Below are 21,769 nucleotides of genomic sequence, written 5' to 3'. Positions count from 1 at the left end.
TTATTGATAATTTTTAAATAGAAGTTGTTATTAGATATTTGTTTTAAGGTGCGGAAGAAAAGCATGATGGTAATATTGACATTGAGGAACGCCTTACTGAATAATTTTCCCTCATAGATATTATCTTGAGTTCAACAAACTCACAAGAATTCAGAATTGTTTTTTAATAACATTCACACTTGATTTTATTCAACAAATGCAAAAATTACATTTTTTAAAAAGCAACCAAGGAAACAGCCTAACATATAAAAACATTATGTAAACTTATCTGTAAACTTTTATTGCTGAGCCAAAAGGCAGAGATAGATCACTTGCATTACAAATAAAACCATGAATTGTAAACAATTATTAAAAAGCTTTAGTTTGGATTAACCATGCCGTCGTAAACAATACACTTTGGAACTTTTGTGATCCAAAAAGCCACTCTTTGTACTGCGCAACAGAGGAAAACTCTGGACAATAAAGCCTCAACAAAATCCATCTCTTCATTTCAAAATTAACGATACGTTAAAAAAAAGAAGGATAAAAACACAATTATTCCAAGGGCCAATTGATGAAATTAAACATTATAATAAATTCTTTGATATTTGGTTGAGTTTAACTGAATGTAGGAAGCGGCACAATCCCAATGGTGACATTACCAAATAAAACAAAGCTGTAGAGTTCACCCTAAAAGTGTAAATGAAAGAAAACAGTGAATAAAAAGAGCTCTTTCAGCAGACAACTGGAAGTGTTTTTCCTGATGCACATCAAAAGAAACAACTTCCTCTTTTGTTAGTAGTGAATCTCACAAGTGTTCAATCTCTTTGCAACAAAACTACATCATCAAACTTAACCATGAAACTTAAACATCCCCAAAGTGGAACATGAACAACTAAAGTGATTAATTAAAGGAAAACAAATCCCTCAGAACATGCTATGCTCCTGCGCCTCATAACAACCTAAATATCTTGTGTCAAATGGCAGTACTGTGCAATTCAATTTAAAAGGAATTGTTCGACATTTTGGGAAATACACTTTCTCATACTACTCATAGATGAGAAGATTGAGACCAGATGAGAATGGGTTCGATCTTCTCATCTAACTTTTGTAATAAAAAAAAAAAAACAACCTCATCCATTCATACAATTGAGGGGAAAAAACTCCCAAGTAATAAACTTATAACCATCCAAAGATAAGAAGCAGCATATCAAGTATCATTTCTCTTTCAGCCGTTAGTCTTGCAGTCCACGCACATTGCAGTTTCCTCTATCCAATCAGAGTTTTCATGAATGCAGGTTTGCTGAAGGGCCAGTGGTACTGGTTGGGGACAGGTCCGTTCACATTGCACTCAAAGAAGGAGAACATGGGGAACCAAATGCGTGCTCTCCGGCTCTGCTGGTACGCACGGGTGTTGGCTAATGTGTGGTAGTAGAGGAAGAGGCGAGTGGTGATGTAGAACGCGATGAACACGTCGATGGAGTAGTGCTCGTGGGCCGCCAGGATGAAGAAAATCCCAAACAGGTTCAACACCCAGGAGATGGTGTGGATTAGATGCCAGGTTCGAGGGGTGTCTGCAAGAAAAAGGAATCATTCGAGAATAAATATAACAAATCCCAAAATCAACCAAAGACTGATGTAGAACAAACATGGAGGCTGAACACAAGCTACTCCGTCCTGCTGCTGTAAATACTGACGAGCAAAGCAAATACGTAGTTATCCATGGCTGAAAGTAGTGGCCAACACTTTAGTACTCTTAGTACTTAAAGTCTTACACAGCTTATGTCAACCAAAACATATTAAAACACATCAGTGAGCCGCATTGTTGCAGAGGGTGATGTTCCCGCATTATAATGAACTTTTCATTTTGATTCGATCATTGTGCTACTGTAAATGCACCATTATTCTAAAAAATAGTTCCCAATCCTGTTGGAGAAATGTTTACTGCAAACTACAGTGCCCAGCTGTTAATGGAAATAACTGAGCACTTATTTTTTTATATAGAACTATACATTTAAAGCATCCTCACAAAACAGAACCAAAGGTCTTGAATCTGAGAGTCACAGTCAAACAAAGCCAGTCAGAAAGCAATGAGAGAAGAACTAAAACATTATTTGTTATTAGTTAACAATAAGAAAAGACAAAGGATGTCATATGTCGTAGAAAATTGTAAAGCCCTGTGAGGCAAATTTGCAATTTGTAATATATCCAAATACAATGTCATTTAATTGAACTGAAATTCTCTAAAGTCAAACATTTTGAAGGCAAACTAAAGTGTTGACGCTCACATTCAGTCACAAAAAAGTTGAGCAGAGTGATGACAACAGTGTGTCCACTGAACATGTAGTCTCCACACGTTTGGACGCCTGTCAGCGTCATCCCACATCCACTCCAGATCAGTAGCGCCCTCTGGATCTTTCCCCAGGAATCCCCGTACGTCTGAGGAACAAACAAAAAACAATCTTTATCAGTCATGCTGTGGCACAAACTGGCAGCTGTTCATCAGTTATCACAGTGGGAATGCTGAGTCAAGAATAAACTGTAACATTGCCAATAGCAACAAGAGTTAGTGGGAAACGAGCAAATCATCTCACGAGTGCTTCCCACCTTGCTGGCACACTTCAGGTGCTGCCCTGGAACAGAGAGCGACGTGACGAACATGGTGCAGCAGCGGAGCAAAAACACAGTTCCCAACAAGGAACACAAGCGTCTGAAGATGATGGACCTGAAATAGAGACAAGCGTTCACAAAGCATTCCTTGCACAGCACTTTTTAAACCTACATGCATTAAGATGATTCATGTATTATTATAGCAGAGTGTATCAGCAGTGGGAAAAGCTGCAACGGTGGACTACCTGTGTTTGTGGAGGAGCAGGACCAGCAGACACATGTAACACAGGATGAGGCCACAGGCTTCAGCCATTACAAAAGCCCAAGGGATTCTAGGAACACTGTCAAGAGTACAACATGTGTATCAGTGTACTGATTAGATATGAGTGCAAATGACCTCTGGAGTCTGCCCAATATGCATTGGATACATGTGTTTTTACCTGTCCAGAAATATATCGGGCAGCGGTGGGTATGTCCTCATGTCTGGGACACGCTCATGTACGATGACCATGACAAAAGAAGTGAATCCAAACACAAAGAAGACATATATGCCACTCATAATCGTCTTCCACACCTCTGGGTCCAATCGGCCAGCCAGGTGCTGCCTATACCTCCCGTTGGTGTGTACATGACACGCAGAATTGTATCCAGATCGGTCACCGTTCCTCAACCTCAGCTCAGTCCCGTTACTTAAGTGATCACCTCCGTTGTACCTCCTGTCAGCTCTGTCGCAGCTCCACTCGCCCCCTGTGGTCCCCAGCGAGAGCCCGCCAGAGGGACTGTTTGAAGGCCAGAGACCCAGCTCCTCCAGCTGGGTCTGGTTCCGTCTCTGGAGCCGGCAAAGGGCTATGATCAGCCTCTTGATGTCTCCGAGCACAGAGAGGCCCAACGGAGGCCCTCGCAGGTCGGCTTCAGTCAGAGACAGCAGGCTGGGGCCGTCCAGGCGGTGCTGGTCACACAATAACTCCACATACTCCCCGAAACCTTCTTCCTGCAGCCACCGGGCCACCTGCTTACAGCTCCAGGAACTCACACTGTCCTCTGATGTTGCCATACCACTGCAGAGACAGACACAAACAGTGTTAAGTCATGTAGGGCTCGACGAAGATCCACCAATCTGATAAAGGAGCAGCGCTTCTTGCTCCGCTGTATTTTCACCTCATTTCATCACTGTCTTTGTCACAGCCAGTCCTGCAGTTTAATCAACTTGTTGTTTAGTCTATCAAAAGTCAAGGGGACGTCTTCAAATGTCAAATGTCTGTTTATTAAGTTTATAAGTCATATGTTTTCATTGTGTTTCCATACGTGTTATTTCATAACAATAATACTATTAAAGTCACAAACCATCCACTAAGAAAACCAAGTTCCTCTCCCACAGACACACTCGAGGTGCTGATCAAACACTCTTCTTCTCCTCTACTCTTTGACCCTCTGATAAGGAAACATTCATTCAGATCGCTGTGTCCTCCCGACTGCTCCAAAGGTCTGCACGGCGTCACCAACACGACTGTTCACAGGTGAACATGAGCGATAATCTGCTGACTGGACAGCAGATACAGACTTAAAATTATTCAAGTAAGCAGCTTTCAGCTGTCACTCAAACATGAGACCGTTTGTAGGGAGGTGTTGTACTTATCAACCAATACTACTATGATGAGATATCATAAAGGAGGCAGTATTTTCACAGCTGGTGATTTAAACAGTTGCAGTAATTGTGTGAGCAAGATTACAAACTAGTCTCCTCTGTGATGATTTACTGGATCTGGAAACTAGTCAAGTTTTTGGGCTGAAACTAATGATTATTTCCTCAAAGAAACTATTATTCGTTTGGTCTTGGGATAAATTCACATCCCAAAGTTGCCTGTTTTTGTCCGACCAACAGTCCAAAACCAAAAAATATTCAGTTTACTGTAAAGTAAAACAAGAAAAACAGTTCAACTTTACTAGAATTGAAACAAAACAAAAAAACAGTCTGATCATCAATTAAACCATTTATGGCTTCAAATTTTCTCATTTTTATTTTTTTTTGTTGTAAACTGATTAATCACCGAGTGAAAAAAAAGTGAGTAAAATGTATCGATAAAGAGTGAAATAATTAGTTGCAGCTATCATCCTTATATTTTCAAAAGCCTGAACCATCAAATGAAAAATGACTTCAACAATAACAGTCTACAGAAAAGTCTTCAATCTTTAATGCAGATTAAAGACTTGTCTGTTTGCTGTTGCCTTTAATTGAACCAGATTCAAGGATTTTAATCAATCTCTGCATCTCACTACATTTTATTTCTTAAACTGCAACTTGTATTCTATTATTTGCTTTTTGACTGTTTTTAAATGTTTTAATGTTCTTAATTGTTTGTAGTTGTTATTTTCTTATGCATTATGTTTTGATGCTTTTATTGGTTTTATGTGAAGCACTTTGAATCGCCTTGTTGTTGAAATCTGCTATACAAATAAACTTGTCTTACATTACTAAATAATACATATCTACTAAATTGAATAAAAACTTGATTCAAAACATTGTCAGTTTTGTGATACAAGAGCAAAAACATCAGCTGCAGTGACATCAAACACCTGAAACATGTATTATAGTCTTAAAGGTTACAATGAGTAAGGTAAAACACTGTTTCACTGCAAACTGTGACGTATTACTCATTTTTTTCTTGAGAGTGTCACCTTTGGATTAACAGTGACACATAATATTACGTCACAATATTGATTGCGACACACTGTTTCAAAAGCATCAGGATAGAACATTTTGTCAATCATCTCCTAAAGATCATCACACCAATTTAACTTAGTTGCGTCCCCTCAATAATGCAGAGGATACAGGGCAGTCAAATTCAGCTAATCCACTGATCAATATACAATATTCATGTCTGAAACTTCAAGTAACTCACTTGGCGAGCTGTTTCTGTGTTCCCTCGCAGAGGTATAAGTTATTATTAACCGGGCTCTAGATTTTACTGGCAGCATCCTGCAGCTCCTCTGCCTGAGGCTTTACTTGGGGATTCATAAGTGCCATGTCAGCTAGTTTAGTTCTGGCTTACAGTGAGACCCAGTGAGCAGTGACACACAGCTAAAAGAGAAAGCCCTTCAGTGTGTGTGTATGTGTGTGTGTGTGTGTATGTGAGAGAGAGAGAGAGAGAGAGAGAGAGAGAGAGAGAGAGAGAGAGAGAGAGAGAGAGAGAACTTGACAAAGGGCTCATAGTCTGTTCACCACAGCTCCACAAAGAAACGTCAGACTGCTACATTTCAGCATGATAATAACTCGATTCAATCACATGTCTATGTTGTTGTGGAACAGTTTAAACACTTTTTTTTTTTTTTTACACTAAGACAACAACAAGAAAAGGTAGACATGAGAAGAAACAAGACACAGGAAGTACATGTAGTAGCTTCAAACTAACTTTAAAAGAAGATAGTTGCCTCTCTTACCATAGATCCAGTGTCACTGTGCTGGCAGAGGGAGTGGATGAGCTGTCTCTCTGGGGTAGTTCATGGCCAACATGCTTCTGACAACTAAGCAACACTAAACAGGAAGAGACAATAATAAACAACACCAGAAAAGAAGAGCTGGTGCGCGAGTGCAGGGTGGCTGAAAGCACACTGCCACCTGCTGGCCATGTTTAGGTAAAACGCGGATCTGTTTCCAAGTTTTGTTTCTTTGAATAACAAAAAAAGGTGGATTTCATAGACTAAGTGATTTATATTTGACAACACAAATACAAGCAGCGGGTTTCAAAGCAGTAATGTAATTACAACCACACTTCTACAGGTGAGAGCTTGACTGTGAGTATGAGCCAAAACTGCACCACCTGTTTATGACAGAGGCTGCAGAAACCAACGCAAAGGCAAAACACAGCAGCAAGGAACAAACAGTGTCAGTGTTAACAGTGTGAACTTGTCATCTCCAAGTTTACGCACTGTAAACTTGGAGATGACAAGTTCACACAACTGTTCTCTGAGATGAGATGTGACGCACGAGACTCTGAGCAAAGACACGTTCGCGACACAGACCCAGAAGAGAAAGAAAGGTGCACAACAGAGGATTCAAAGAGGATGTGGAAGACCCCATCTCTCCAGGAGCTGGAGGCGTTACTAGCTCCACGCTCCTGTCACCACGGAGATGAGGTGTGACCCAACCTGTATCTGGGGGACATGCTTTAAATGTGAAATTTGTGTCAGGTGTATGTCTCATAACCAGCTGGGGCTCTGGCAGCTGGAAAGCTGTGCTGTCAGGACAGTGAAGACTTTTATGTAACCACGGTAAGATACTACTGTCCCAGTCAACGATCTGCCAACATTTGACCTTTCACCTTTTGTTCCACCCTGCTGCTGAGTTCATCCACCAGGCTTTGAGACCAGGAGGTACCGTAAGCTTCCACACATCTTTTTCAATTACTGTTGGGTTGCCTGTGTTTTTTTTACTGTCTTTGTTTGTCTCTTTTATGACGTCCAGGGATGGTGGGCTGGGCTGTGGGTGTGAGTCACTCGGCTACGTTGGTCCTGGCCTACCCGATGATTCATCACCAGCTCAGTCTTCTGTCCTCGACACGCTGTGTGCAACAGAAAGATTTTCCCAAACAGAGGTTTCCTGCGAGCAAAGACTGCCAGACGAAGGGCTGAATGAGGTGAAATAAAACAAAGTGACGAGCAACCCTGTAATAAATCCATAGAATTGTTCTCCCTTAGTCTCCAAAAGTCAGTGCCCCAACCAAATGCCCTCATTCACACCATGCGAAAACTGCCTCCATTTGTACCATGTTTACGCTAAACAGTTCACTTGTGTCCACCCGTCCCCTCCTTTGTCCTTATAATGTGACCTCAGTATAAACAGAGAAAGTCCTTGTCTTTCCTTTTTTAGTGCAACAGCAACATTAAATAACTCTGGAGAGAACCCACTGAACACAGGGAGCTAATTTTAGAGGCAAGCAGCATTAAAACAACCACCTGCTCTCGTCCCTCACTGAGCTGCAGACTCTGGTGGTGAAGGTGGACACAAACAGTCTGTTGGAGGAGCCAGGACAGAATGTCACGGAGCAACCAAGACCTGGTGCTTATTAAAGAACTAGAGCTCATCTTGGATTTGTGCACAATTGAGCTCACGCCAGTGGATGAAGTCTGGCCGAACCTCTACATAGGAAATGTGTGAGTGTCTTGTGTTTATAGTTGTTGAAGAAATCGTTATGAGTTGTCCAAGAGAGAAATTGGTCTGTTTTATGAGCTTGTTAAAGGACTGAATCTATGTAACTGCTTCTTAACATCATTCATTGACACCTTTCCTCTTTATTCAATTGATTCTTCTCTGTTTTGTGTGTGTTCCAGGGCCATTGCACAGAATAGAAAGAAATTAGATAAACTTGGCATCACTCATGTCCTGAATGCTGCACACTCCAAGCAGGGCAGCATCGGTGACCAGAGCTTTTATGGGAACACCTGCGTTTACTTTGGCATCCCAGCAGAGGATTCAGAGCACTTTGATCTCAGTCACTACTTAAAACTTGCCGCTGACTTTATACATAAAGCCCTGAAGAGCAAAGATGGTAAAGTATATGAAAGTAAAAGCCAAATGTTTACAACTTTGGTGTTCTATTTCCTCTCTCATTCGCCATCCTGCTCTGCAGGAAAGGTGTTGGTGCATTGCATCATGGGCATGAGCCGATCGGCCACGTTGGTCCTAGCCTACTTCATGTTGCGGCAGCGTCTCCCGCTCAGGGATGCTCTGAGGCATGTCGTCCAAAAGCGAGCCATTTATCCCAACCGGAATTTCCTGTCTCTCCTCCTCAAGCTGGACGAACAGCTGACACTCAGACGTCGGTTGTGTCCTCTTCTCTGACATCTCTCTCTTTGTTCACCTCCTCTGAACACCTTACATTTTTGAGAGACATGGAAAGAGAGAGAGCGACCTAAGAATGAAACCTCTCTCTCTTTTCATGTGTCGAGTTTAACCTCTGAGTGCAGCACAATGGTGTTGTGAAATATTGTAATTATTTTAGTCATATTTCTCAGAAGTTTGTTTCTATCTTTAAATTGTATTCAAATGTTACCTCGTTGTTGTCTTGCATGTTCACAAGCTTTGTAAATACACCTTTACTTTACTTTGACTCGTGTCTTTGTGAACAACCATTAAAACGTGTTATTGTTTTGATATTTCATGGAAATATTCTGGCTGGATGGATATAGAATGTATGGTAAACATGGTTTTTTAATATGTTTAATTTTAATTTAAACTATGCTCATTGCAACATTTTGACAAAACAGACAACAGTTTGCTAAATAAGGTTAAGACTTGTTTTTTTTCAGCCAAATCATTTCATATTAACAAACTCATGTCTTCTTTGATCAAAAACACAGTAATACTATAGAAAACTATAGAATGCACGGAGCATAACTTTCATGTTTGATTTATGCTAAATATTTCAGTAGCCTATGATGTCAACACAACAAAAGCTTAAATCGTTAACAATGTTATACACAGCCTTGATCATATTTATTTTGAGTCGCAGGCTCATTACTCTGCAACATGAAGACATACAGAGCAGTGGTGTATTACATAACACTCATGGAAACTTAGCAAGTGAGCTAATGTTAAAGTTTACATTGGTAACGTTGGCAAAAGACATTTGTAAAAATACATTTAAACATGTTTTAAAGTGCTTGAACTGCTGCATTCTGCAGGATGTTTTGCCACCAACGAGTGTGTGATTACAGAGTTATAAAAGGAAACAATCGTGAGAAGACATGCATGTATAAAGAGAAAAATAAGCGAGCACAGGAGGAGAGGAGTTTGTGAAAGTCAAAGTCAGTTTATTGTCATTTTCTTGACATTACCAAACAGAGGAATTGAAAAAAACATTTCTCTCCAGTCCAACTTATAAAGTGAATACAGATAATAAAGTTGAACGATTCAGAGTGAAAATAGGTTAGTTTGGAGATATTTAATTTAAAAGTGTGTTTGCTCAGTCTGTTCTCTCTTGCTTTACCACAGAAGAGGATTGATTGCATCAAGGTTTTTAAGAGGTCATTGTGAGAAGTTAACACTTAGTCTGTGCTTTTCATGCATGTGGGCATGCCAGTATGTCTCTTAGGGATCCACCGTTTGAACCTCCGTCTGTCTCACAGCTGCAGGAGTTCCTGTTGGCAGACAGACGACCTACAGGACATGTCCAAAACTAACAATAACTTTTACATAGGCAACAAGTAGGTTCACGCACAATAACATGCCCACATACCACACATATAAACATCCTTCAATCACACAGAAGTGAATGTGTGATTGGGTTTCAGGGTGGCGGCTCGAGACGAGGGTGCTCTCCACAGTCTGGGCATAAGTCACATTGTAAATGCTACTCACCAACCCCACAATCCTGGCTCCGCCCCCAATTTACATCAACATCAACCTAACAAAAAAGAAAAGGTGTACATAAGACAATTAATTGTGGTTGAGTTCTATTCAGCTGCTTCAGTTTCAGATGACTTTCAAACTTTTAGAGTTGACTGAAATAGAACAGAGACATCTTTTAATGCTATTATGTTATAAAGGTCCTTTCCTATTTGGTCTAATGACAAATTTGACAAACTATTTTGTAAAAGTGGTCTCAAATATGTATCTTCCAGAGAAGGTGTGCACTGTGCCATATGCGTATGTATCGATGACGGTAGCTGAGGCCATCGTCGCTGTGCGTCTGAACATTGGACCCAACTCTGGACTTTCTGGAGCAGGCGAGGCAGTTGGAGCTGAGCCTCAGTCCACAGATCACAGCGGAGGACCACGCTGACACATCATGATGGATCATTGCCCTTTCACCCTTGTCTCCCACCTGTTTAATTTGAATCCACATTTTGTGTAACAACAATCAAATCTGACAAATGGAAATGCCATCTCTGTGTCATCTGTCACAAGAAGAAGTCTCATTTATTATCTCTGCCCCAACAACAATCAGTCGAATATAATAACTGAATGCTTTCAGTTTTGGGTCTCCAGAAATAACTCTCCTCACACCTGTCACACATGATTGACATTGCTGCAATGATGATAAAGCAACATGTCACTCTAACTAAACACACTTTTTATTTGTTTCTTATGATTCAGTGTTTTCTATTTCCAATACAGGGTAATGGAAAGTAATCACTGTCACATTAGAGGACGCATATCCTATTCTGAAGGCTATAGAACGGGTCTGTTTGTATGTGTCCGTGTGTGACGTTGTTGAGGTCAGGTGTTGTAGCCCAGCTGCCTAAAAATATCATCTTGAAGACAGAGCCTGACGGAGCAGTTACCATTCCAGATCTGTAGTTTAGCCTTCATGCTTACTGTAAATCGAGGTCTCTGTGGACACACACACACACACGCACACACCTACACTTACACACACATGCGTGCACACACACACACACACACACACACGCACACACGCACACGCACACACACAGTTCACACGTATCCACTGAGGAAAAGTTGAGGTGCTGGTCTGCGATCCTGCTCAGGAACGGATTTAAAGCTTTAAACAGTTATAAGAAAGAGGTAAGCACTTTTTCTCTGCATAGTACTTTAATAAGCTGTCAGTGTACTTTTGTCTTTTATAAGCCAATATCATAAGCGTAACACACACTTGACTAGCCAGCTTTAGTTTGTCTTGGAACATCACAACACTGTTTTCCTGGAAGTGTCTTGTTTTGCCTGACTAAGAAATACCAGTTTAATCTCAAAAAGAAAACCAATGCCGGTGTTCACATTTTAGAGGCAGGAACCACTGAATTTAATATTGGTTAATAGCTATAGAAACAGATTCATTTCCTGTAAATATAATAATTATTAATTGACAGATGGTTGCAGCTCTCAGACTGTATATACAAATATCCCTGGTGTTTAAAAGTTGAAATCTTCATAGCTTAACAATGTGCAGAAATGTTGCTTTTGATTAAGTTCAGGGGTGTGTGTGCATGTGTGTGTGTTTTCTGGGCGGCAGAGGTGAACTATGTCCTCCTGTGCGGTGAAGTCCAGAAGCAGGAACCCCTACACAGCGGTGCGGGTGGACCCAGACAGTGACTACATAACACCGGGAACATTAGACCTGGAGCAGCTGTTCTGGACCGGCACCGGGGCTTTGTATGCACATGTCAACCAGGTCTGGCCCAGCGTCTACATCGGGGATGAGTGAGTAAACGCACTCAAAGATGGTTTTGTGGTTCTAAAGACAGCTTCAGACTGAGTCTGTGTCACATGAAAACAGGAAAACAGCTCTGGAGCGGCCTGGCTTGAGGGACCTGGGTATTACACATGTCCTTAATGCAGCAGAGGGGAAGTGGAATAACGTACTCACTGGTGCTGATTACTACACTGACGTGGACATCCAGTACTTTGGTGTGGAGGCTGATGACAAACCCACCTTTAATATCTCTCAGTACTTCTGCTCTGCAACCCAGTTCCTCCATGAGGCGCTCAGTCACCCACAAAGTAAGAGTCCTGGAAGAAATCAAAGCTTTTAAAAGAGAGCATTCTCCGGAGAAGAAGTCTGAAAGCCTCTCTGTTTCTAATGAACCCATCCATCTTTACTTCATTTTGTTCTAGACAAGGTGCTGGTGCACTGTGTGATGGGTCGGAGCAGGTCGGCGGCTCTGGTCTTGGCATACCTGATGATGGAACACAGCTTAACTGTGGTGGATGCTATTGAGCATGTGCGACAGCGGCGCTGCATCCTTCCCAATCATGGCTTTTTGAAACAGCTCAGAGCCCTGGACATCACGTTGCAAGAGGAGAGGCTGAGACAAAAAACAGAGACGCAACACAAATAGTGATAGGTAGGCAATCACTGTATTTAAACATCTCAGGTATACAAAAACGTTCTTTATGTTTCTGCGTCTATTGTATAAATAAACTCTGTCTTGTTTTTCATAACTGTGTCACGCTATAGTCTCAAAGTTCAAAGGTAACATTGAAGAATGGGGCGTCCTACCGGCTTAGTTATGTAACAGTGAGGGATTATGTCAACATCTCCAAAATGTAGTGCGGGAAAAGTGTAAGAACAGACAGAGTGAGGCACACATAGTAAGTCATGACATTATAGACTGTGCAACAAGCTAGAGCGGATTTAAAGCAACTTCATCTTTGTAGCAACTTAATGTTTGTTCATTGGTTTAAAAGCGGATTTAAAGCAACTTCATCTTTGTTCATTGGTTTAATCCGCAATCTATTGAGTAGATAGCTTTCTAACCATGTAAACTATCTACCCATCTTTTTTTTCTTTTTTTTTTAGAACCTTTCAGGGGTTAAGAATAAAAACTAACAAAATACACTTGGAAAAAAAATGTTAGATTGTTGGGACATTTTATTTGTAGGCATGCCAGTTCAGCACAAAGATGGGCAACTTGAGTGCAATTGAGATCAGGAATAAAGTGTTACTTAAGGCTCAATGGTGTATTTGAACATACAACAAGAAATGAAAAGTGGGATAATACTAAAACACATTCCAAAATAACTAAATCAGAAAACATACCTCATAAAATATTTTGACTACATCTATATTCAAGTATTCGATGTTGTGCAGAACACAACATACTACAAACTCAGGAAAATGCAGATGGTTTGAAATGTTTAGACTGAGGCCGACTTTAACTCATGGTCTTGATTCGTTTCTTCATTTGTTTCAAACATAGACCCACAAAGAACACATGCCACTAACTCAGGAGATAAATTAGCAGAAGATGAAAAGGTCTGTTTGATTACCTGTAATACTCTGACAAAACATTCACATGCATCATATTTCCTTACATGATTTTGAAAGATGCCGGTTGTCCATGTTTAACCCCACCAGTTGCCTATCACTAATCTCGTTTGCAAGTTACCCTGTACAGACAGATGCAGGTTCATACAACACCAGTCGGCTTCTGCAAACATTTACAGAGAAAGGAAGGGAAAGGGCATGTGACTAGAAGCACCTGCCTAAAAAAACAGTGTGATGTTGACACAGTGAAGCTGATATTTAACGGTCAGCACAGGAATTACTAGGCAGAGGCTTTGACACATTTAAAAGTGTAAAAAAAAGCCTTTGGTGTCATAACTGGCACGTGAAAATAAATCTAAACAAGTACAAATCAGGAATAATTAATTTTAAAAAATGTACCTAAAACGAATCACTACTGTACATTTCAATGCAGTATTCAAAAGCTTATATTGTTTTCATCAGTCCTTGGTTTGTATAAATTGTCCTTCATTGTGGAATTACTACTTGTGCTTTGATTGTGTCTCCAAGGGAAAAAAAAACAAGACTTGTGAGAACACAAGCGCTCGCAGAGTCTGATGGGCGTCAGTGTAGCCAAACGCTGGCAGATAGCCAACAGACATTTAGAAAGAGAAAAAAATGTCCCTAAAAGTATGATTTCCTATAGATCGTCTGTGAAGAGCAAAATGATCACAGCCCGTATGGTAATGTAATGTAAATATATATATATATATATATATATATATATATATATATATAAAAATGTATATTTATAATCCAACTAACAATATAATTGTTAGTTGGGTTTCTACTGACAACTGTGCCTGTATAAAATATATTTTTTTACATACACATATATATAGATATATATCTATATATCCATATTGATATAGATATATCTCTCTATATATAGATAGATAGATATATCTATAGATAGAGAGATATATCTATATCTATAGATATATATATATGTAAAAAAATATATTTTTTTACACACATATATATATATATACACACACATATACATATATACATTTATATATACACATATATATATATATATATACATATACATTTATATATACACATATATATATATACATATACATTTATATATACACATATATATATACATATACATATATACATATGTATACATATATACACATATATATACATATGTATACATATATATACACATACATATACACATATATACACATACATATATATATATATACACATACATATATATATACATATGTATACATATATATACACATACATATACATATATATACACATACATATATATACATATATATACATACATATATATACATATTTTTTTACGCATATATAAAAAAAATGTTTTTACATATATATATATAAAAAAATTTTTTTTTACATAAATATATAAAAAAATATGTTTTTACATAAATACATATTTTTTTTACATAAATATATTAAAAAATTTTTTTTACATAAATATATTTAAAAAAAATTTTTTTACAGGCACAGTTGTCAGTAGAAACCCAACTAACAATTGGAAGGAAATGATGTGTGGGTGAATTAAAAAAACAACTTAGACAGGATGATAGTATTTGCTATCGGTCAGAGTTGTGTTTGGCAGGATGAGAATGAGGTTTTAGGCGGATGGAGTTGTCTGGGAATCCCTTAGTTGAAGTCAGGTTTTTCTGGGAAGGTGCAACCTGCTCGTCTGACAATTTCGTTAGCCGCGTAGTGTGCCGCTTTTATGCACTGATCCATTGGTTTGTCCTGGACCAGCTCAGACAGAAAACCTGAAACGCAGAGAGGAAATATTTTAACAGAAAACACAAAGACAGCTAGATATGTAACAAATGAAAACAGGGGACAATCTTACCTCCTACAAAGGCATCGCCTGCACCAATTGTGTCAACAATGTTCTTGGGGTCAATCTTCAGTACAGGGAATGTCTCGAGCTTGTCACCTGAACAGGTACGTTAAGAATAATTATATGTCTGCAGTAAAGCTTTAACAATAATAAGAGACAGGGAAACAAGAGTAACATAAGGAAAGAAAAAGACAAAAAATAGGAAATCTTACTGAGGCCCATAACAGTTTCATCCTTCCCTTGGGTCAACACCACAATCCTCTGTCTCTTTTTGTTGACTTTGGGAAGAGCCTGGGCTTTCTTGGCAATTTCCTTTATGTCCTCGGTCTACAGACATATTGCACATTAACATAACCAGTTGACAATGCAGACATAAAAAAAATGCAGCACGAATCATCTACAAACGCCAAAAGACACTATCAGTCCACTCACCTCGAAGTCTTGCTCTTTAGCAAAAGCTGCCGCCTCCTGAAGAACAAAAATACAAGATTGTTTTGTACAGAAATACATGCTAAACATCTGGTGGACACAAAGCACTCCACAAGAACATGCTGCCAATTTGTAGAGTATAGTGAAAATCTAGCTTACGGTCTCATTGCCGAACAGCACATCAACGTAGGGCATAACCTGCATGAGGTTATTCTTGAAGAACTGACAGATGAAGGGCGCGGAGAGGTTCAGGCAAAACAGCTTATTATTTTCCGATGCGTGTTTCGCCACTTTCAGCATGGACTCCAACGAGACGGTCAGGAAGAAACCCTGGAAGCAAACGGTGACATTGGGTCAAGACCGATCTGCTTTTTATATCCTGATGGGCTCTAATGAATCACATGACGTCGTAAATAGAGACTTCACCAGAATGTCCGGACATTCCCCTGTGGGTTCACTTAAGGTTTCCCAATATCAGAAGCAAACGGGACGTCACACCATCTATTCGTTTGGTAACGACTACTTACAGCAATATAGTACACTTTAGCTTTTTCCACCAGCTTCCAGTTTTCTTCCAGGTCGAGATGCTTGTCCTTCTTATAACAGTTAGCAGCAGCTAGGTTAGCTACCAGAGACCTGAGAGGAGAAAACAATAAAAAAGACAAAGAATTACAGACAGACGAGATTATAATTAATCAACACGCGCTTATAATAATAATTACCCACCTGTTATCTCCGGTGATGCATGCAGCACATGTCCCTGTGGGCTCCTCTTCTTGCTCGTAGTAGTGAGCATCGATGTGGGCCTCCTCCGCCTTCTGCTTCAGGATATCTCCAAACTTGTCTTTGCCAATGCAGCCAAAGAACGTTCCTACATTGTGGGGTTCTTGGATCATCCACTACACACAGCAAAACAGCTCTGATTAGCATCAGTTGATTAACTCTACTCACTGAGGTCAACATTTGCATTAAGATTTCACGGAGCATAGATGTAACAACAGAACAGGATGTTGGTGAGTTTTCAAGTACATGACTGACCTGAGCAATCTTTATGGAGTTCTGCGTGGCTCCTCCAGCATGGTATTCAACTTCAAACTTCTTTACTATCTCCTCAAATCTATACGCAGAAAAAACATGTAAACATATATAAATATATATTATAAAATACATAAAGTTGGTTCACTTCTCGTTCACCTACAATATCTTTATTTGTGTGGCTGGCTAAGTGCTAGAACAGATGCAGAACTTGTTTTTGAGTAGTGACGGATCTTTGTCTATTTGTAAAAGGAGTGGCCCGATTCGTCGGGTAATAGTTGTATGCAGGACTAAGGGTAACATTTGGGAAATACGGCAAATTTGTTTTCTTGCAGAAAATTTGATGAGATTAAAATATTGAGCTACAACCATCAGAAGCAAAGCATTAGCTTATGAATTAGTCTGCTTTAAAAAGGTGAATACTTAACATGGAGACATGGAGCCTCTATTGTATATTCGCACTTTAAGTCTGTTTTGTCACTTATGTATCTTTCTCTTTACCTGAAGTAGAAACAACAATGTGGACAGGAAAAACCTGTTTGGACTTGCACCTTCATGCATAACAAGTGGCCTAGGGCTTCTATATTAACCCAGCCTGAGCTCATTCAGCTACTGACAGCAATTCTGACTCAAGTTGGGAGTCACAAGTACAAATCTTCTCGACTATAATTCATATACAGAGATGTAACCGTCTTCAGTGGGTGCAAAGTGTCCCAGTTATACTCTAGTGGAGAGTCAGAATACATCAGTTTAATCCTTACAGATGGTTATGCATGACTCTCTTATCTCCTGTTAAATGTTTGCTTTCTGGCTTCTGTCTCAGAGACCCAGGGAGGTGAAGTGTCCTTGTTTGCTATTGGCTCAGACAGTCTGCTGCTCTACCATTGGTCGTCTAGAAAGATACCGAGGTCAATAGTGGCGATTTCTGGTGTTTGCCTGTTGCGACTGCTCTGCTCCGGAACTGAGAGGAACAAACTGTATGAATTCAGACGCATTTGTTTTCTCCCTGCACAGACTAAAAACCACTGCCGACACGAAGAAAGAAATTTTGCAATATCGGAGTTACGCACAGTGCTTTGTGTTTGTCCTCTGCCAGGATCTGGTCATTGGCTTTCAGAGAGTACCTGCAGATAATGAAAGAAGAAGAAAAAAAGAGGCATTAGTTTCTTCAAGACATCTGTAAAGTATGCTACATTAAACTTGTCGTTTTAACTCAAACACTGTCCGGTTTTATTTCATCCACAACTCCAGAATATTGTTAAAAATAAAAAACACACACATAATACCCTTCGTTTATGTTTATGTGGGTAAGCATTTCAGACACAATGGTGGTGCTGCCAAAAGGGTTGTTCCTTCCTTTGTAAAATGTGAATAAATACATAAATAATTCATAAGCAAAGGACTTGAGTACCTCTGTGAAAGTGCCTTTATTAGTACTACTCAGTCTAAATCAATAGGTTGGTCACTTAAGTAAAAATAAAACAACAAAAGAGTCCAGTTCCTCGAACAACAAAGGTAGGTTAGGGATCAAGGTGAAGCTTTAGACCTGCTTTATTCTATGTGACTGAATTAGAACTGTGGTTGGTTGGTTTAGCTCTAATCCTGGAGTTTATGCTGGGGGTTTGAGAGAGGACTCTGAGCTGTAACCCCGAGGAGCCCTTTGCCCTGGTCAACTTGGTGTGACAAAGCTCGGACAAACCAGAAAACTGCTACTCTGATTGTGTAGGTTTCCACTGATGGCTCCCACTATTTCAAAGAATACACGGTTAATTATAAAATACTTAAGCAAATTTAATCTATAAATTCTAAATTCAAATAGGAAAAAGTGAATTGTTGAGTCATTGGGATTAATTTTGTGCTCTGATAACTTTTAAGGCTTAGCCACAGTTTGATGTTAGTCATTGATAGACGATTACTACCAACTAGAACAAACACATCAACTCACTATAATGTAATGACGCACTCATTTCAGTATATATATATATATATATATATATATATATATATATATATATATATATATATATATATACATACATACATACATACATACATATATGTGGGAGATACAGCTCTGCTGATGTTGATCAGTCAACTTTGCAGTTTCCTGTGCTCTGCTCTCTCATATACTGCTTATCTTGTATCTCCATTGATTAAATTACATCATAATACCTCTTTCTATGATGGTCAGCCTGTCACTGGAGTGACCTCACTGACACCAAACATCTATATTTCACATGATCTGATCTGGACTCTGCTTCATGGAGATTATATAGCAAACAAAAAGATGGATTTAGGCTCCTTGTTTAAAAAAGAATAAAAGAAATGAACTCAACATCAAAATAAAAGAATGTAAATATTTGTTAGTATTTAGTTCCCTTTATAATTCTTGTAGTCAAAGACTACAAGATGAGAGCACTTTCTTTAGCTGACACAAAATGGATGATAAATGTATTAACTTACTTGTCCAAGAAGTCTTTGTCCACAACTGCACTGATGTCCAGTAAGGGGTTTCCCATCCCATAGAGTGAATTAGGGCTGAAACACAAAAGACAACACATTTAAACTAAAAAGTTCTACATTGCTTTGCTTATACTATCTTCCTTTTTCATTTATGTGTAACAAAAGTATTTTTTTAAACATTAATTCTAGCTTTATAGGAGAGCAGACAGTCATCCAACACGGTGTAGAAAGGTAAATTTCATGTTTGGTCAGTTCACTGAATGAGCTGGATTTTTATTCCAGGACGGACCGCTCATTTGCAAAAAAAAAAACACTCTTTTGTTTCCATGTGACTTCCATCACATGACTAAAGACCTTCCATTTTCACAGAGACAGGAAGCAGAAATGTCACATTACAGTTTTGAAACATCCAAGACGTTGCAGTGGTGAGGACCCAGTTAGTCATGCATGTAACCATGTTATGACATGCAGAGCAAGGCAACATCGGGACAGCTGTAGGCTGCGTGTGTCTGTACAGTCCGTTCTCTGCTAGGGCAAACAACTGAACACAGGGGTGCAATTCATAGTCCTGTGATGCCAAATAACATCATTTTAAAACAGCACAGCAGTACGCTCTTTGTGTCAACACACCAGCCCCACATGAGCTCGTCTCAGGTAACACGCGTCTTTGCAAATTGTATTATTATCATATAAACAACAAATACTAAATATTTGATGTGCAACACTGCAAAAGCACCAAGAGTTTCTGGAAGCATGTTAATAATGTGCACTCGTCATCACCCCTGAACGCTAGTTCTTGATGTCGCCACAATAAAACCAAGACAGAGCATGTCTCACAGACCGTGCCATATGTCACGTCCACATGAGCGATAATATTTTCCCCATCAAGCATTTCATTTTTTATACATACACTCCTCTGAGAACAAGATTTACTGAAGCAGAAAAAAAGCAACATGGACGAATGTCTTTTGAAAAAAACAGTAGGGGATGTAATCAAGCAGATGGGTTCTTCTGACTGGAAAACAGAAAATGCATCTTTCAAGCACATGTTCACACCCTGACTATCATTTCCCACATCACATGCATCTTTCAATATGCAGTGGATGATTACTGGGCTTGGGGCAGCCAATTACATCCGCCTTTAGATAAATGTCCTTAGTCAACGTGCGCTTACCTTGTAGAAGACATGGTCTCTCTCTCTCTCTCTCTCTCTGTGTATCAGATAGACACTGACAGACCTGTTGAGCAACCTAAAACCGGCTCAGAAAGAGCTAAGCACTCAAAAACTTCTGAATTTCACCTCAGTGTGCGTGAAGATCGATTTCACTCGCAACAACGGCTCCTCCTACTCGGGGCCGACTGATTGGAGACATCTAGAGAAGGAAGGGCCAGAGCAGTCGGTCTCTGTCTGGCGATTGGTTTGTCCCGCACTCTAGCCACAATCCTCTCACTCCTTTGAAGCTAGATTACACCGTGAGAAGTGTGCTGATGGTCGCGGCCGAGATACCAGACACAGCGGGTTTCAGTCATAATAGAGGAAATAGCTAAGTGATGCCATTGTCAGATTTATTCAGGCAGGATGAAAAATGCATAACATTGCACATTCACGACCATGTGACTACTTCGCAATGCATTGTTTAGAGAGCTGGTACTGCATGGCAATGCGTTTATCATCGCTACAGCAGGAAGCGGAGCTAATGCTTGGCTCGGAGTGTGCCGATCAGTCAAAGTACTTCCTTGCCCCCTTATGGTCGCTAAACTAAGCGTTAGCTCAGTGGCGGTACTTCAAAGGCCCCTTATCGTTGGCTACCTCTAACTCGGCGTGCTAGTTCATGCAGACGTTTAGCTAATGGTGGAAAGAAACTCACAATGTTCAACCTTCCTCACAAGTTACACACGCATTCATGTATCCTGAACACATTGTTCAGGATACATTTAACGCTACAAGTCAAACTAAAGATTAGCGCAGATTAGTGCGCACATTAATTAGGAGGGTCGCGTCTCCTCGCACCGCAGGGAGGCAGTTTATTTATTTTTTAAACTTTCGGTCACCTTAGTTTTGCAGGAGTCTTTTTGGTCGGAGACTCTGTCTTCTTCTCCTCTGACAGTTTTTGTTTCTTTGCTTTGGGTTCTTCAGAAGCCATGGCTGACTGTCGGGCACGTTGCGATCACCTTAACCGGTGTGAAAACGCGGTCGCGCTCAGAGAGAAGACTTGTGAAACCCTTGCAGGCAGCCGTTGCCTCCCCGGCCGCGTGACGCGCACAGAGCCCAGCCAATCAACGCTCTTCGTTTATTATTTTCCTGGAGACGTGGTCGCGTACGTTTTAAGTGCTCCTGAATATGATACAGAAGGAAATCATAAAACTTCTGGTATAAAGACTTTACCGTGTAAGTTTTTCCACCATTACTAAATGCAAACGTTCCTTTTTGGAACTAACTTTAATTAATTACAGTACAACTGATAACAGTAGGAATTAAATCAAATTGCTAACTTTAATCAATAGGTTAAATAGATCACTTCAGTACTGTACTGAACCAGTGATTATCCAGCAACGTATTTTAAATACAATTTACTGGACACCTTGTTTCACTTTTTATTTTTTTTAAATGTTCACTACAAGCCTACAATTTGGCTGATATAGTTCACCATCA

The 21,769-nt window shown here is 39.7% G+C and overlaps 4 protein-coding genes and 1 pseudogene across 5 annotated transcripts; 3 read left to right on the top strand and 2 right to left on the bottom strand.

Annotated features, from left to right (window-relative positions):
• Nucleotides 1-269: 269 nt before the first annotated feature.
• LOC137780234 (sphingomyelin synthase-related protein 1-like) lies at nucleotides 270-6,114 on the bottom strand. Its single transcript, XM_068568683.1, has 6 exons — nucleotides 6,028-6,114; nucleotides 3,030-3,647; nucleotides 2,835-2,930; nucleotides 2,587-2,704; nucleotides 2,268-2,418; nucleotides 270-1,553 (listed from the first exon to the last, which is right to left on the bottom strand). Exons 2-6 carry the CDS (start codon nucleotides 3,641-3,643, stop codon nucleotides 1,249-1,251), a joined length of 1,284 nt encoding a protein of 427 aa, XP_068424784.1. The 5' UTR covers nucleotides 3,644-3,647; nucleotides 6,028-6,114; the 3' UTR covers nucleotides 270-1,248.
• On the top strand, nucleotides 5,196-7,232 carry LOC137779805 (dual specificity protein phosphatase 13A pseudogene; annotated as a pseudogene).
• On the top strand, nucleotides 6,867-8,832 carry LOC137780235 (dual specificity protein phosphatase 13A-like). The gene is made up of 5 exons (XM_068568684.1): nucleotides 6,867-6,960; nucleotides 7,052-7,223; nucleotides 7,570-7,740; nucleotides 7,918-8,135; nucleotides 8,217-8,832. The coding sequence occupies exons 3-5, from the start codon at nucleotides 7,622-7,624 to the stop codon at nucleotides 8,426-8,428; spliced, it is 549 nt and encodes a 182-aa protein (XP_068424785.1). The 5' UTR covers nucleotides 6,867-6,960; nucleotides 7,052-7,223; nucleotides 7,570-7,621; the 3' UTR covers nucleotides 8,429-8,832.
• Nucleotides 8,833-10,872: 2,040 nt separating this feature from the next.
• On the top strand, nucleotides 10,873-17,805 carry LOC137779926 (dual specificity phosphatase 29). The gene is made up of 5 exons (XM_068568176.1): nucleotides 10,873-11,116; nucleotides 11,562-11,749; nucleotides 11,826-12,049; nucleotides 12,164-12,393; nucleotides 17,668-17,805. The coding sequence occupies exons 2-4, from the start codon at nucleotides 11,571-11,573 to the stop codon at nucleotides 12,385-12,387; spliced, it is 627 nt and encodes a 208-aa protein (XP_068424277.1). The 5' UTR covers nucleotides 10,873-11,116; nucleotides 11,562-11,570; the 3' UTR covers nucleotides 12,388-12,393; nucleotides 17,668-17,805.
• On the bottom strand, nucleotides 14,828-21,328 carry LOC137779925 (adenosine kinase-like). 2 transcript variants are annotated; one of them, XM_068568174.1, is made up of 11 exons: nucleotides 21,169-21,328; nucleotides 19,117-19,191; nucleotides 17,724-17,777; nucleotides 16,657-16,735; nucleotides 16,345-16,517; nucleotides 16,146-16,254; nucleotides 15,778-15,948; nucleotides 15,622-15,657; nucleotides 15,402-15,516; nucleotides 15,199-15,285; nucleotides 14,828-15,115 (listed from the first exon to the last, which is right to left on the bottom strand). In XM_068568174.1, exons 1-11 carry the CDS (start codon nucleotides 21,258-21,260, stop codon nucleotides 14,991-14,993), a joined length of 1,116 nt encoding a protein of 371 aa, XP_068424275.1. In that variant the 5' UTR covers nucleotides 21,261-21,328; the 3' UTR covers nucleotides 14,828-14,990. The 2 variants fall into 2 exon arrangements, with proteins under 2 accessions (XP_068424275.1, XP_068424276.1); XM_068568175.1 differs by lacking the exon at nucleotides 21,169-21,328 and adding an exon at nucleotides 20,291-20,387.
• Between the last annotated feature and the right edge of the window lie 441 nt (nucleotides 21,329-21,769).

Source organism: Clinocottus analis, unplaced genomic scaffold (genome assembly GCF_023055335.1).
Source record: "Clinocottus analis isolate CAN_PGR_092001 unplaced genomic scaffold, fCliAna1.0.p SCAF_8, whole genome shotgun sequence".
Classification (NCBI taxonomy): Eukaryota; Metazoa; Chordata; class Actinopteri; order Perciformes; family Cottidae; genus Clinocottus; species Clinocottus analis.
Note: the sequence above shows the minus strand (reverse complement) of the source record. Positions and strands in the feature narration are given on the sequence as shown.